This window comes from Mirounga angustirostris, unplaced genomic scaffold, assembly GCF_029215605.1.
Source record: "Mirounga angustirostris isolate CCGP_5_RB_7025 unplaced genomic scaffold, mMirAng1.0.hap1 SCAF_8, whole genome shotgun sequence".
NCBI lineage: Eukaryota > Metazoa > Chordata > Mammalia > Carnivora > Phocidae > Mirounga > Mirounga angustirostris.
The window spans coordinates 96030456-96045362 of NW_026991716.1; the positions used below are offsets into that span (position 1 = coordinate 96030456).

At 37.5% G+C, this 14907-nt stretch overlaps 1 protein-coding gene across 3 annotated transcripts in view; it reads left to right on the top strand.

Moving 5' to 3' along the window:
* The window catches only part of SLC16A10 (solute carrier family 16 member 10), a 119965-nt gene extending 106065 nt beyond the window's left edge, over positions 1 to 13900 (top strand). The window contains exons 5-7 of one of the 3 annotated variants that reach the window (XM_054505501.2): positions 3087 to 3315; positions 4289 to 4404; positions 5618 to 13900. In XM_054505501.2, coding sequence (XP_054361476.2) covers positions 3087 to 3315; positions 4289 to 4404; positions 5618 to 5896 — 624 coding nt within the window. In that variant the 3' untranslated portion in view covers positions 5897 to 13900. Of the gene's footprint in view, positions 1 to 1484; positions 1646 to 3086; positions 3316 to 4288; positions 4405 to 5617 lie in introns of those variants that run through there. The other 2 variants (XM_045865325.2, XM_064598005.1) reach the window with 2 other exon arrangements.
* Positions 13901 to 14907: the final 1007 nt, after the last annotated feature.

Sequence of the window (14907 nt, forward strand, 5' to 3'; positions counted from 1 at the left end):
CGGATGCTTAACTGACTGAACCACTAGACACCCCTAAATCTGAAACTCTTAAGTTTTTTTTAAGATTTATTTGGCAGAGAGAGCACAAGCAGGGGGAGCAGCAGGCAGAAGGAGAGGGAGAAGCAGGCCTCCCGCCAAGCAAGGAGCCCAGTGTGAGGCCCGATCCCAGGACCCTGGGATCCTGACCTGAGCCGAAGGCAGACGTTTAACTGGCTGAGCCACCCAGGCGCCCTGAGTGAATTATTTTTTACAAAACTAACCAAAGAACAAAAACTGGAAGGGGCCAAAAATGTATAGAAAAATCAGGATAACTACCAGAAGTAAAGCACCTGGGTCACATGTTATGTAAATTTGTCCGAGAAAAACATTCATTTATTGAGCGCAATTGACTTGGTGCCAAGTAGTGTGCTAGGCTTTCAATAATTCACTCTGGTTCTCTTATCTTGGGAGAGTTTTTACTGAACAAAATAGTAAAAGAATAGGAAACATATTCAAAGGAAAAAATATTCTTGAAAGGTAACCTAGTGTAGTTACAGTGGCATGGTTGGGAATGTTTGGTCGGTGGCTTTACCAGTTAAATCCATGGAGTGTGGCCCCACAATGTCCTGAAGTTTTATTCTAGATTCTCTGGAGTTTGTGATAATAGATGAGTTTCCAAGATTCAAATGACTTTCCATGTTTTTCTGCTTTTGTGTTTGTAGGTAGAGTTAAAAATGTATGTATAATTAAGACAATTAAAGTGTGGTTAGTTTATCAATGACAGTACTCCTTGTCATTTACCTACTTGTGATTTCAAATCACTTTCTACTTTCTATTTATTTTTAGATCTTTTTGTATAGATGGGAAACATCGGGAAGCCTTTTTACTTGCTCAAGGTCACAGAGAGCTGGAACCTGGTCTTGTTCCTCTGAACCTTAGTTCTTTCCAACCTACCAGGCTGCAAGCCCACTAATTACCCATGCAAAGAAATTATGCATGTGTTTTCACTGAAGTTGGGTTGGAGAAAATGTTTAAGTAGAAAATAAAAAGGGGCACCTGGGTGGCTCAGTCGGTTAAGTGTCTGCCTTCAGCTCAGGTTATGATCCCTGCTTTTCCCTCTTCTTCTCCTTCTGCGCCACCCCCCCCACTCATGCTCTCCCCCCTCTCTCACAAATGAATAAATAAAATCTTTAACCAAAAAAAAAGAAAAAAAAATCAGGAGAATGGGAGATTGTGTTCTTTAGAAAATGTGAAGTGCCAGACTTTTCCAATAACTAACTCAGAGTCTTAAACTAATAATTATACCATAAAGTCATATTTTAATAGTGAGGAAGACAAATGCACTCAGCTGTATGGGATGATGGTGTCAAAAAGAGACCCAACCTGGAGTTTGACACTTTTTCAAGAGCATGTTTCTTACTGTGGGGTCCGTGGACCACTTGCGTCCCGGTCAGCTGGAGAGCTCGGCACTGCTGCTGTTCCTTCATCCCTGCACTCCTCCGCAGCAGGAAATCCTGACCCCTGGGAGGTTGTGCGCGGCTGCCCTGAGGCGAGCACCCAAGCTTGGTGGGCCCGGTGGGCCCTCGGAAAAACCGGAGAAGATGGTGATCCAGATGGCTGCTTTGTATGCTCTCTCCTTTCCTCCCCCGGCCCCTCGTCATTGGAGGTACCCTCTGGGAGCAGTTCCTCCTGCTCGCTGCTACCGCCTGTGCAGACCAAGGGTTCCCGGGTGGGCACATTTAGGCACAGTACTGAACGTCTCCCAGCATCACTGTCTGCAGCTATAAAATGGGCATCACATTAGTACCCACCTCATAAAGTTGTTAGGAGATCGTTAGCTAACGTGCTTGGAACAGTGCCTGGCATCTAATAAACACTAAGTAAATGATAGCTGCTATTGTACGCGTATTTTTAAAAAGGCTGATGCTTTTTGAAACATTTCTTCTGCTGACTAGTGAACTGTCAAGTTTTATTTAGTTCTTTGCCTAAAAAAGTTACTGAATTGCCTGCTCCCTTTTTGCACCCACCGTACTTTGAATATACAACTGTGGCAACATCTAGAACACTTGATGTGCGCTCGTCTTCCATGTTTGTCCCCCCACAACCCAAGGGTAGGAACCAGGGCTTATTCACGTGGCATAGTATACAGCACAGAGCACAGAAACTACCCAATGGCAGGCAAAATCAAGAGTCTGGTTGTATTAACTACTCTACTGTTAAATGAACGTGTTCCGTGGCTCAGAATATTTCTCAGCCTTAACTCTGGGTGCTTAAATAGGGTATATCTGTGCTGGATCACCAGAAGACAGTGTTTGAAAATATCATTTGATAATCAGATTGATTTACATTATCAAGTAAAATTGGGTTACATAATTTAGCTCTTAGGATGTTCTAGTAGAATATGTTTATGTTTTCATTTGCATATTATATACATATTTCCTATGGCAGTCAAAACTTAATTGGAATTTGAATAATCAAAATTCAGTACATATTTATGTAATATACATAGTTACTTATTTTAATCTCTCACTTGGTCTGCATATCTGGAATATGTCTGGAATATTGGCAGGCAACATATTCTAAATTATTTAAATAGCTAAACCTTCCGTCATCGTATTCCCCAAGCTGGAAGCTCTGTGATATGAAGTACTGATCTTGCTGGCATATTATCCTTTTGCAAAGGACTAACACCAGTAGAGTATATACAATTTCAAAATCGGATGTTTGATGAATGAATTTGAGCTGATTCTCAAAGAACAAATATTTATTGAGTACTGACCAGGTGTAAGATTCTTAAACCTTAGATTATCTAGTCCAAAGATGACTTTTGTACAGATTCTGACTTCAAAGAACTTACAGGCTGGAAGGGAAAGTAAGTATGTAAAAATACTTATTTTATTCTTGTCCCTTTATGGAAATTTTGAGAAAGTGCTAGGGGAACTTAGGGGAGATGATTATGGGAGTTGATTATATATATAAAATCAAGGTGGATTGGGCCAGGGAGGCAACTAACCAATAGTCGGCCCAAAGTCCTAAGCGTGTTGCTCAGTAATTGTAACACTCACTTTTCCTGAGAGCAGAGTTGACATTGTGCTGTCTTGTCCTAGGTACTCTCCTTTCTCTTCATTGGTCTGATGTCCATGATGATTCCCCTATGTAGGGTCTTTGGGGCCCTCATTGCTGTCTGTCTCATCATGGGTCTCTTCGATGGATGCTTCATTTCCATTATGGCCCCCATTGCCTTTGAGTTAGTTGGCCCCCAGGATGTTTCTCAAGCAATTGGATTTCTACTTGGATTCATGTCTATACCCATGACTGTCGGCCCACCTATTGCAGGTAAATATAATGATTCTCTAGTAATTTACTAGATGGAAAATATATTACGATTTTTTGGTTACCATTCTTTTGCTTTTGTGTGTGCCTTACTGATAACATTTTTAATAAGACCAGCCTTGGATGACATATTGAAAAAGTTTGCTGAGGAGTCCCTCTTCTCCTTATTGGTAACATAACACACTCTATAACATGTTTAATTGTAAGCTTTTGGGCTTTAAGCTTTCACAATTGCTATATTTCATTTAGTATGTGTTTTTGAGAAATGGAAACATGGCTGCTTTTTAAAAAGAGATGAAGATTCTGAAAGATTTCTAAATATGTATGCTTTGTGTAAGAGATCATATCCCCCCCCCCCAGAAATAATTAATGGAAAATACCATTTACTGGAAACAACTCAAATGTCCATCAATGGATGAATGGATAAACAGAATGTGGTGTAGCTATACAATGGGATATTAGTCAGCCGTAAAAAGGCAGGAAGTACTGTACCAATACATGCCACCAGGTGGATGAACCTTGAGAACATTATGCTAAGTGAAAGAAGCCAAATACAAAAGGTCACATACTGTAAGATTTTATTTATATGAATTATCCGGAATAGCTAAGTCCATAGAGGCAAAGAGCAGATTGGTGGTTTCCAGGGGCTGGAAGGAGGGGGATTAGGGAATAACTAACTGCTTAATGGGTATGGCATTCCCTTCTGGTGTGATCAAAATATTTTGGGACTAGATAGAGGTGGTGGTTGTACAACATTGTGAATGTGGTAAATGCCACAGAAATGGTTAATTTTATGTTGTATGAATTTCACCTTTAGAAAACTTCTGAATAGTATAAAGGTGCCTCATGTTCAATATTACTTGGGTGCCAATCTGCGTCACTAGATTTGATACAACTAGGATAAAATTCAAATGTATGTATTGTCATCTGAGTCTGGCATGTGAGGGGCTCAGTGAAAGTTCATTCTTATGTCCAGAACCAACACGTCTAGCAACTTTGCGAACTGGGAACCTAGTCATGAACAAGCACGCAGTCACTGAAGGTCACAGACTCCCTGTGGGAGAACCCTCCAGCCCTTCCCCTGTCCCCCAGGTAATACACTACTTACACTATTTTTACACCTTACAAGCTTAGATTTTTAGGGTTTCCACGTCTACAGCAGATTATAAGCCGCACTTTGGTAGGCATGGTGTTTGCAACTAGAAATAACTGAGAACAGACCAATGACAAGGGAGATAACTGGAAACTTCCGAAGTTAGGCAGAAAGCTCTTGGCTCACCAGGAGGTTCTGAGGGATCACAGGATTATAGCCAGACATGATAATTAGTGTTCAGAGGAGGAAGGGTTTAGTTATATACAGAATATTCTGATTCAGAAGATAAGAAAGTTGTATCTATATATTGTATATTTTAGATTTCTGTCTAGAATAAATGTACACCTTTTTAATGTGTCAGTACTTAATTGGACAAATTCTCAGCTGTTTATTGCAAAAAGTCTGATACTCAATTCAGTGTGTTCCCTGGACATTTCAGATAGGTGAGGTTTTATAGTAAGAGTTACAAAAGTTTAAAAACACTAAGATAACTTTTAAAATCTGGGTTTTGTGGGGTGCCTGGCTGGCTCAGTTGGTAGAGCCTGTGACTCTTGATCTCAGCATTGGGAGTTCAAGCCCCATGTTGGGTGTAGAGATTACTTAAGAAATAAAATCTTTAAAAAAAAATCTGGATTTTGTTAGAGAAATTAGAAACAAGGAGTATTCTGAATAACAGTTTTAAGAAGCAGAGCCCAAGGATCTATCAGAGTGCCAAACATTTTACTCCCATGTGCTGACAAGTATATTTAACAAAACTTTTTCATCTTAACTCTCAGATTTATAATTTTTCATGATTTTGAATTCTGATTTTAAATAGTTTCATGTTATTTCATAAACAAATAGGCCCAAGAAGGTTTGTTTGACATGTAGACACTGTGAGGTATGTATGTGTGTATGAGAGAAGTTTCAGCTTGGTAGTTTATCCACCTTCCCCTGAAATAAGGACCGTTATACCCTGGGTCAGAATACCCCAAAGCCCTTTGGTTTTGAAAAAGCCAAAGCTTGGTTACAAATATTTTTTCCATGTAATATCTTGGTACGCAAACCCGTAGGCCTGTAGTCTGTGATAAGATTAAAGATCTAAGATCTTTTCCTTTCTCATATCAGAAAAGGTTTATACTTCAGACCCATTTCCTAAGAAATGTGTGACTGATCTGAGACCCCTAAGAGCCACCCTTCTTCTCTCTTGGTGACAGTTTTTTCCCTTCCCAGGGTTACTTCGTGACAAGCTGGGCTCCTATGATGTGGCATTCTACCTCGCTGGAATCCCTCCCCTTATTGGAGGTGCTGTCCTTTGTTTTATCCCCTGGATCCACAGTAAGAAGCAAAGAGAGATTGACAAAACCACCGGAGGAGAAAAGATGGAGAAAATGTTGGAGAATCAGAACTCTCTGTTGCCAAACTCACCTGGAATCTTTAAGAAAGAATCTGACTCTGTTATTTAATGTCTTATATACCTCCACCAGACTGAACTTGCTTTCAGAAGTTTAAGCAAGTTTTCCTTTTATATAAATTGCAGATTTCTTATTTTTTTAATCTCATCCTAAGACTAGCACAATAATTGGGAACTAGAACGCTTATTACTACAAGAACCATATTCTGCCACTGAATAGCTAGCTGTCTGGTATTTCCATGAGTGTGGGGGCAGAGAGTCTGGTATATGAAAACTTCCGTCGGAAAGTCAAATATTGTGAGCATTGATGCTATCTCAGTAAAAAGCAACTCTGGAAACTGTGAATGCTAATAAGCTTGTACAAATATTTAAAAATACCTCAAGCTATAATGAAAGGGTTGCAATTTGGTTAGGACTGGAACTGTGTTTGTTGTCTCACGTGATGTTTTTAATTCTGGTATCTCTGTTTTAATTTCTTCTGCTGTTTGGAAACTTTTTACAAGATTCAAGCCTGGATTCTAGATAATGTCAGACCTACCAAAACCTCAAGTCTGTGTTAAAGCTGCTTGCCTGCTCTTAACTAGGATCTGAGGTTAAGTTCTTCTGCCTTGCTCCGGTGTCCGGGGGGCTTCTGGGAGAGATGGCAGCGCTGTGTCGGCATTCAGAGCACGGCGCGGAAGGGATCACGGTCGTAAGGGCAGAGCAGTTCAGGAGGCGGGCATTTCTCCCACTTCCATTTGCTTCCTTTCGGTTGGCCGTGTGTTGATTACTCAAGTAGCCAGAAACCCCCCAGATTTCTGAACTTGTTTAAAGTGTAACAATAAAGTGAAATAGAATGAATCAAAGAGATTCTGGCCATCTTAACGTAGAGTTTTTCTGACTTTGTTAGCACTAGGACTTGACATTTCCACAGAGTCTTACTGAGCATGTTACCAAGTTGCAGTTTCAGGTACAAATGGGGAAAAAAAAGTCTTTGTATTCATGCAGAAAATATTTCTGATAGAAACAATTGCTCCAGTTTGTTTATAAAATTAATGGGTCTTGAAAAGTTAAAAGGACTTATAAAGAGAAACAACTTCTGTATTCCAAAATTTACTGGCAAAAATTTGCATTCTTCGGTATTTATCCTAGCCCGCTCCCCATTAACATTCCCAGTATTTTTTCTCTTTATGCAGAGACACTTGTATGAAAGCTATTAAAGTTTTAAAGACCTAAAATTAAAACCAAAGTCATGCCATGACCTATACTCATCTACAAAAAATAGGAACACTTTCCTCATCCTGAAATTATACTTTAGTACATGTTTCTTATTTATGTCTTTGAAAGTTAATAATATGCAAAGTATATTTAAATCCTAAGTATAAATGCGTATTAGAACTTCCTCAAATGTAGCTTGTTCACCTGGGAAGAATGCTATCTTTTTCTAAAGCACCTCCAGGATCCATCTGTTTCGAACTTCTCTGGAAGGACAGAAACTTAATCTCTTATCTCCCTACTTTTCCTTTAAGCTTCTCTTCTTTGTCTTTAGCTGAGGATGTAGAAACCTGAAGAGGATATGGATTTGGAGTTGTTGATGGGGGAGGGGGGGGGAAGGCAGGCCACATAGGGGGCTGGAGGGAAGTGAGGTGGTTAATTAAACAGCTAGAAACCCAGAAGTTCAAAGTAGGAATACCAAATGTGGAATTTATTATTAATAGGATTTTAAATTATTTTTGATTGTGAAGATATTCAGCAGTTCACTATGACATACACATGGTTGTAACTTTCAGTACTTCTGTATTTCATATTTAGGAAACGGGTAATTTGTTTTTTTGGAGGGTTATGTTGCTTAAAAAACAACTATATTTTGACCATATACTGCCCTTTCATATTCTTATTTTAAACTTTTAGAAAATGACTTAGAGGGGCACCTGGGTGGGTCATGATCTTAAGTTGTGAGTTCAAGCCCCGCATCAGGCTCCATTCTGGGCGTGGAGTCTGCTTGAGATTCTTTCTCTCCCACTCCCCCTCCCCACGCACATATGCTCTCTCTCTAAAAAAATAAAAACAAAAAACTTAGAAATGATACTATATTATTGGGTTCTGCATTTATCCATGCCTAGTTATATAAAACATTATTTCCTCATTATTATCAGTGCTTTTGAGATCAGCAAAAACATACAACTAAGACCAATCATCAAACCTGCCATTATAAATTTTTTTTTATAGTTTTTATAGTTTTAGCACAGACTCCTAAGACTTGTCCCTGCTCCTGCCAATTTTACAGAAAGAATTCTAAAAGAGAAAATTTACTCTGTAGAGACTTCCAAAATGTTTTCCCTTTCAAAATTTGGCTGATTTTAGAAAGGAAAAAAAAAAAAGTAATAATCTGAAACTCAAAAGACTTGATCTTGCTTGGTTAGGTTCCATAATAAAAGAGCAAAGTGGGGCACCTGGGTGGCTCAGTTGGTTAAGCTTCGGACTCTTGATCTCAGCTCAGGTGTTGATCTCAGGGTTGTGAGTAGGAGTGTGGAGCCTACTTAAAACAAACAAAAAAAACCCAAAGTAGCTGAAGTATTTATAGTAAAACTTAGATCTCAGAATATTATATTCATGTACAAGATTACACATATGCAGTTTTCAGTCCGATGGAATGAATTAAACAGGTCCTATGATACTGAAAAAGCTCCACTGTAATAGACTGTTACGGAGAGTTCTTTGCTGTAATAATATAAAGTTATAAAGTATAAAAGATGCTAAATTCTATAAAATGTATATTTCATAACATGTTTGGTACAAAAAGTTCTAGAAGTCTGAAGTTCTAAAAGTTCTACAAACTTAGAAAATGAAAAATACTAATATTCATAAGGATTTAGACCAAGAAACATTACCCTAATCTTTCAAAGTAAATCCTTTTTAATTTCTGAGCAGTGTTACTATTGCAATAAAGTGAGCTGGTGGGCCTGAATTTTTTTGTTCAATCCAGACACTTGAGAGGAACAGAGTAGAGTCAGAACTCTGCTTTCTATCTCATCATCCTAATTCTGCTAAAACTCAGCAAATTCTCACATTCAAAAGGTTCTAGCATTTGAGGCCAACAATATATAAGAAGGGGAGCAATTATTCCCCTTTACAGAGACTCTGAATCAGATACTATTGTAACATACCCATGGATCTTCCAGAAACATTTTAGTTCAATTGTATTGCAGTAGATACTCTTGGTATCCATCCATTCTAGCAACAACAAACCACCCAGATTGATACTTTATTCAAAATTTATAAATTTCTTTGATCACAGTTGCAATCCTTAGTCTACAGTCCTACTAAGAGACTTGTAATGTCCACTTGAGATTGCATAGTGCTTGCATTAAGCTTCAAATTCTATTCATGAACAGAAGCAGGACCTCATTTGTACTACCTGATCTACAGTATCTGTTTATACGTGTTTGCAGAAGATCCCATGGGCTCTGCCCAAGTATGGAGCAAACCTTAACTCTTAGCTTCAACTTTCTACACTTTTAAAGTAAATGTATACTTAGTTGTAAAGTAAACACAGCTTTGTTTTTCCTGCTCCTAATTCTAATCCTTTTAACTGCACTGAAGAATATTTTAATTTCTACCTTTGTTATTTATAAAGCACTTTATGTCCAGATGACTTCTGTTGTTAAATCAAGAGAAAACTGAATAGAAAATGCAGCGATCAGGGGCAGGCCAGTCCAGCGTGGGTGGCACTGAGTGGGGGCTTCCGGCAGCGCACTTTCCCACTCTTGCTTAGGCCTCTTTGCTTGCTCTTCCTGGTCTCTTTCCCCATATCATTCTTTTTCTCTTTACTTGCCCCTATCCTCCAAAAGCCTGCTGAGGAGTCCATCAACATCCTTGCCTAGTTCCCCTGGCTGCTTAGCTGCCCTACTTACTGGTGGTCCCTGTGGCTTCAGAGAATGGAAGCCCAGGCTATGTCATGTAACCTGGTGAACAGCTTGCTCTCAGCCTTGAACTTAGAGTTCTATTGGTCGACACTGAAAACATTATTTAATTATGCGATTAAAATCTGGGAAGGAAGTAATATGTTTCATATAACTGGCATCTTTTGTGCTAATATGTTAAACTTTATTTAAATGTTTAAGGTCATGCTTTCAGAGAAAAGACTGTCAAGTTCTTAACATGAGTATTTTCAGAGGGCATAATTTTTTACTTTGATTTTCATATTCTATTAAAATTTTGCTAAAACTTAGTCCTGAGAGCACATCGTGGGGGATGCTTTGGAATGTAGTGGGCCCCTCAGATGCGGTTCCTCATGAATCTGCCTTAGGCTGCGTTATACTTTATGGTGAATGGTGTTGGAGTAAATTCCCAGAGTCTAGAGATACAAGTAGAAAGGATAAGTTAATTAGCTCCAATTAAAAAATATGTAAACAATTTAAGTTTTAAACTCCTTAGGGAATTTCGAACACCGAAAACTTCATTGTTGCTGGCATAACATTAAGGAGCAATTTTTCCATTAGGCTGAAAATTGTTGCTTTTCCCAATGTGTGAAAAGGAGAAGGAAGTGAAATGTTCTTATTTTACATTTATATTCTTTAACTGAAAGACAAGTAGTATCTTGGCTAATAGAAAAAGTGTCATCATCATAGTTTAATTAACTCTTAAAACCACAAAATTTTTACCTTGTGACTAAAACAGAAGAACAAGTTTACCATTTGTGATGGTGATGTGGATTAATGTGGAATACGAACACAGCAGAGAAGGAAGTCTTGCTACTCTACTTGACTGACAATCATTAATTCTGCTCGTTTTACACTCACTGATTTTTGTTGATACTTAGGTGTAAAGGAAATAAAAAGACCATCTGGAGCTGAGTTTGAGAATGGTTCGTGGGGCAAAGAATAACAAGGCGGAAAGCAACAATAGACAGCTCATGGGCTCACTATAATTTTATAGCCACAGCCCTTTTTATCAGTTGATTTGTTGGCAGACATTAATGCTTTGTTTTATAAATACGCTATAGAGTGATAAGTTACAATCTCAAAAATAGAGGGCCAAATGCCCATAGCAAATGTGAAACCCACATACAACTTAAACAACCACAGTTACTGAACTTAAATAAATGTGGACTTAATCAGATGACTTTAGATGACTCCTTCTGAGACAGTAAAGACCCATGAAACAATTCATTGCCACATGTTTGAATCACTCAAAACCTTGAAACTTGGGATCTAGTTTACTTAGCTTGCCCTTTTTAAAATTACCAATTTTTCAATAATGAACATTAATCATCTTGACCTCTATACATTCAAGGAAATATCCCACGGTACTATTTTCTTGACATATAATATAGGAGGCTACCTCATTTACAAAACAGCAGATTTCAATTTTTTGTTAGTGTGTTAGACATTGGGAATGAAATAAACCTTTCTAAGTACTTGATCATGACAGTCCACCTACCTCAGCTTTCAGTGTCCAACTAAAAGCCCAGCTTAATCAATTCTTGCTTAATCAGAAGGGAGCTAGCAGTGACTCTGAGATTAAAAGGCAAGGGAGTGCAAGGAGTAAAGGGGCCAAAATATCAGTAAAATTTAAGTGCTTTGTTCTGATAAGATATAAGAGGAACAAAAAAGGAGTATTAACTAATGTGGCCTGTGGATAATCTGAAGCAGGAAAACTGAAGAAATTTACAATCTATATATAATAATGGACACTTACTAAAGTGTTTCACCAGTGGCTTTTCAAACTATACTGGCAGCTTGACGATGAAGTCTTGTTTTCTTTGGCAGGAAAATGGATAATCACTGACAACAGATTACATGCTTGTGCCTTAACCTCACAGCTTTGTGAAACTCCTGCAAGAGGCACCCCTTTCCTAGTGGAACAGGGACTGTGGCAACGAACTTTGGTCTCCCTGCAGTTTTAAAAAATGCTGTCGTTGAGTATGGCAGCAGGTGTAGGAGCTAACCCACAAGTTCCCAATCTAATGGAAGATGTTTCTGGCCTTTCAGTATTTTGGAGTTGAATGCCACTAACCATGTGTGCGGTAGGAACTATCAGTATAAAATAACTTTTGGAAATCTAATGAAATCTGTGACACTATTTTGGAAACTCTGATATATGACTTTTATTCTTTACCAAATAATACTTTTTAGTATCTGTCCATTATTAGAAGAGGCAATTTGTTAAATATTTTAAATGTGGGTAAACACACAAACATTTTCTGTTATGATCTTCCCTAAATGTAGTCTTCTATAGTATATTCTCATATACTAGAAAGTTAATGGGTCAAAGTATCTTTCATAATTCAGTCTATATTGGAATAGTATTTCAGGGACTGAGGGTTGTATGAGTGCTTTTTTCTTTTTTTTTTTTGACCCCATTGCAATGAGCAGACTATATATTTGGTGCCTTTCTTTCCTACCAAAGAAAAATTAGGTCAAAATTGGTGCTAAATTTCATGTTCTTTTCAAAATTATCTCTTCTTTTTAAATATATTTATCACAATAGGAAATGTGTAGATCCAGCAGTATTATGCATGTTGTATTCTGTATATACATCTAAGGAAAAAAAACCCTCACCTAAAAAGCAATTGAGTTCTGATACCTATTTACAGGCATATAATTTTCATTGACACGTAGGCTTTAAAGTATGAAACTGATAAGAAAATGATCACCAAATGAAAACTTAGTAATGAATATACCCCCCAAAGGTAGTAACTTTAAGGAAAAAGTCCCATACAATGTTATATGTCAGTTATATCTCAATTAAAAAATAAAAATAAAAAAGTCCCTGTCAATGTTTCTAGCACAAAGTTAGCTATTCAAAGTATTTTGTAACTCTGAGGGTTTATAAAAAGTTTTATATATATTTTATTGTATATATATTTACATATGTACAAAATAGCTTTTTAATGAGCTTGTTTAAGTGGATATTTTAAGCTATTTTTCAGGCTAAAATTAAGAGGGGAGTTATCAGTCTTAAAACTTGGATAATGAGTTACATTAAAAAAATTCTCACCAAAAGTATCAGTGTTCATCTTTCGGATTTAACATAAAGACAAATTAGTAAAGACTACATCTGGGTCAGTGTGAGCAAATCTCAGACCTATGGTTTATTCGGGGTTCTCAGCATCATGGTTGTGGCTGACTGTATGACACCCACCTAAAATCCCATGTGCGTCTCTGAGTCTTAATGTCTTGTGAGTAGGATTCCGATGAAGTGAGGAGGACAACAGGGTTTTATTTAATCCTGCTTTTATAGACTGCCTTAACTCTATGAGGATTTTATAAATATAAGTTAGAAAAATGATACACTCTAGGAAATTAGGAAAACAATACACTTAGAATCTACTAGAGTATACTGGATTCTCTGTTAACTAATGATAACTCCTTACTACTGTTAACAGGAGTTATGTGTGGAAGGGAGAATGGGGGCTGGTTAATCAGAAGTTACTGTACAGTGAGATGAAATATCCCTTTACTAACTTCTGATGTAATTTAATTTATGTGGTTTGAGAACTGTAAGATTCCAAAGGCACTGTGCAATGCTTGATAAATTTGCATTTTGTCAGTTTGTTCTCCTTTCAGTTTATTTTAGCCTGAAAATTATAGCTACAACAAACAGAATCCTACAGTATTAAGAGAGCGTGGATATTTTAAGTATCTCCTCATATAACATGACATTTTCCATGTCAACTTATTTTAATGTTTATCTGAAAAGTAACTTTAAATTATTTGCATATTTTCAAAGTTAGAAAAACATGCTATATCTTAGACATCAAAACCAAACTATTCCCAGGGCCGCTGTATACTGCAGAGCGGCTCTGGTCTCTGCCTGCACAGGATGCCATTTTGGGCACAACAGTTGCTTAAATATAGATCACTGTGTGAAATAATTTTGCTGGGTTTGATCAGTATGCAGTATTTTAGTACTTGCCTTTAAAAATTGTTTTTCTCTTTTTAAAGAGTGTAATTTATAACTGATTTTTTTATAATGTGCAATTTCCTATAGATAACCAAAACCTTTTTAATCGAAAGAGCTTTGTAATCATTTGGAGAATAAAATCATTTTACTGTGGAACAATGTGGTATTCTCAGTAAAGACAATAAAAAAATGTTAGCAAATTTCTATGAGGCTCTGTGGTTATATTTATGGAATTGCCTGGGGAGATGAGGGAAGGGAAAATTACTGAAGTGAAGGAAACCGTCTGTGTTGAATGAAAGAAAAATAAGCTGTGTGCTTTTAAGCTGCATACATGTATTCCAAATGTGCTTGGGTATCATTATCTCTCCTGGGCAAGTGACAGGGATAGAAATGATCCCAAAGCACTGGAGAGTCCAAAAACGATTTCTATTTGACACTCTTTTTTTGTAGCTTGACTTACATTACTGTTTTACTTAGACTGATTAAATTTATTGCATTCAGCTGTTACTTGGGACCTCTGACTCACTGACAGTTTCAGGGATGATCAAGAACCAGGCTGGAATTTTGGTGGATACTCACTGAGAGAAAAACTGACTCTGCAGTCAGAGGATGTTTATTACTGGATGTGCCCTAACCACAAAGCAAATCATTATTTTCATTTAATGGTGCTAAAGAGATTTTATACATTAAACTCGAATATGGAATTGTGATATATCATTTATTCCAATAATTATTATTTTATTTTTAAAAAGATTTTATTTATTTGAGAGACAGCGAGCGTGAGTGGAGTGGGGCAGGGTGCAGAGGCAGAGGGAGAAGCAGACTCCCAGCTGAGCAGGAGCCCGATGCGGGGCTCGATCCCAGGACCCCAGGATCATGACCTGAGCGGAAGACAGATGCTTAACCAACCCAGCCACCCAAGGGCCCCAACTCCAGTAATTATTTACATGACTGCACATAGGTGCAAAAATGTGCAGGCCACTGGAGGGCTTTTTAGAGAACCAGGAGAGAATGGATATGAGAAATTGTTACTGATCCTCAGCGGGATAAAATTCTCTCTCCTGGGAAAATAATTTTTATAGGAAAAAATAAAAGAATTCTACTGTATACAGGAAACCTAATTTTTCTAGAGACATAGCTCAAATTAAATAATTACAGTATCAGACTTAACACAGAAAGCTCTCAAATCTCCAACTAATGAATCTAAATGAGTTATTTTTTT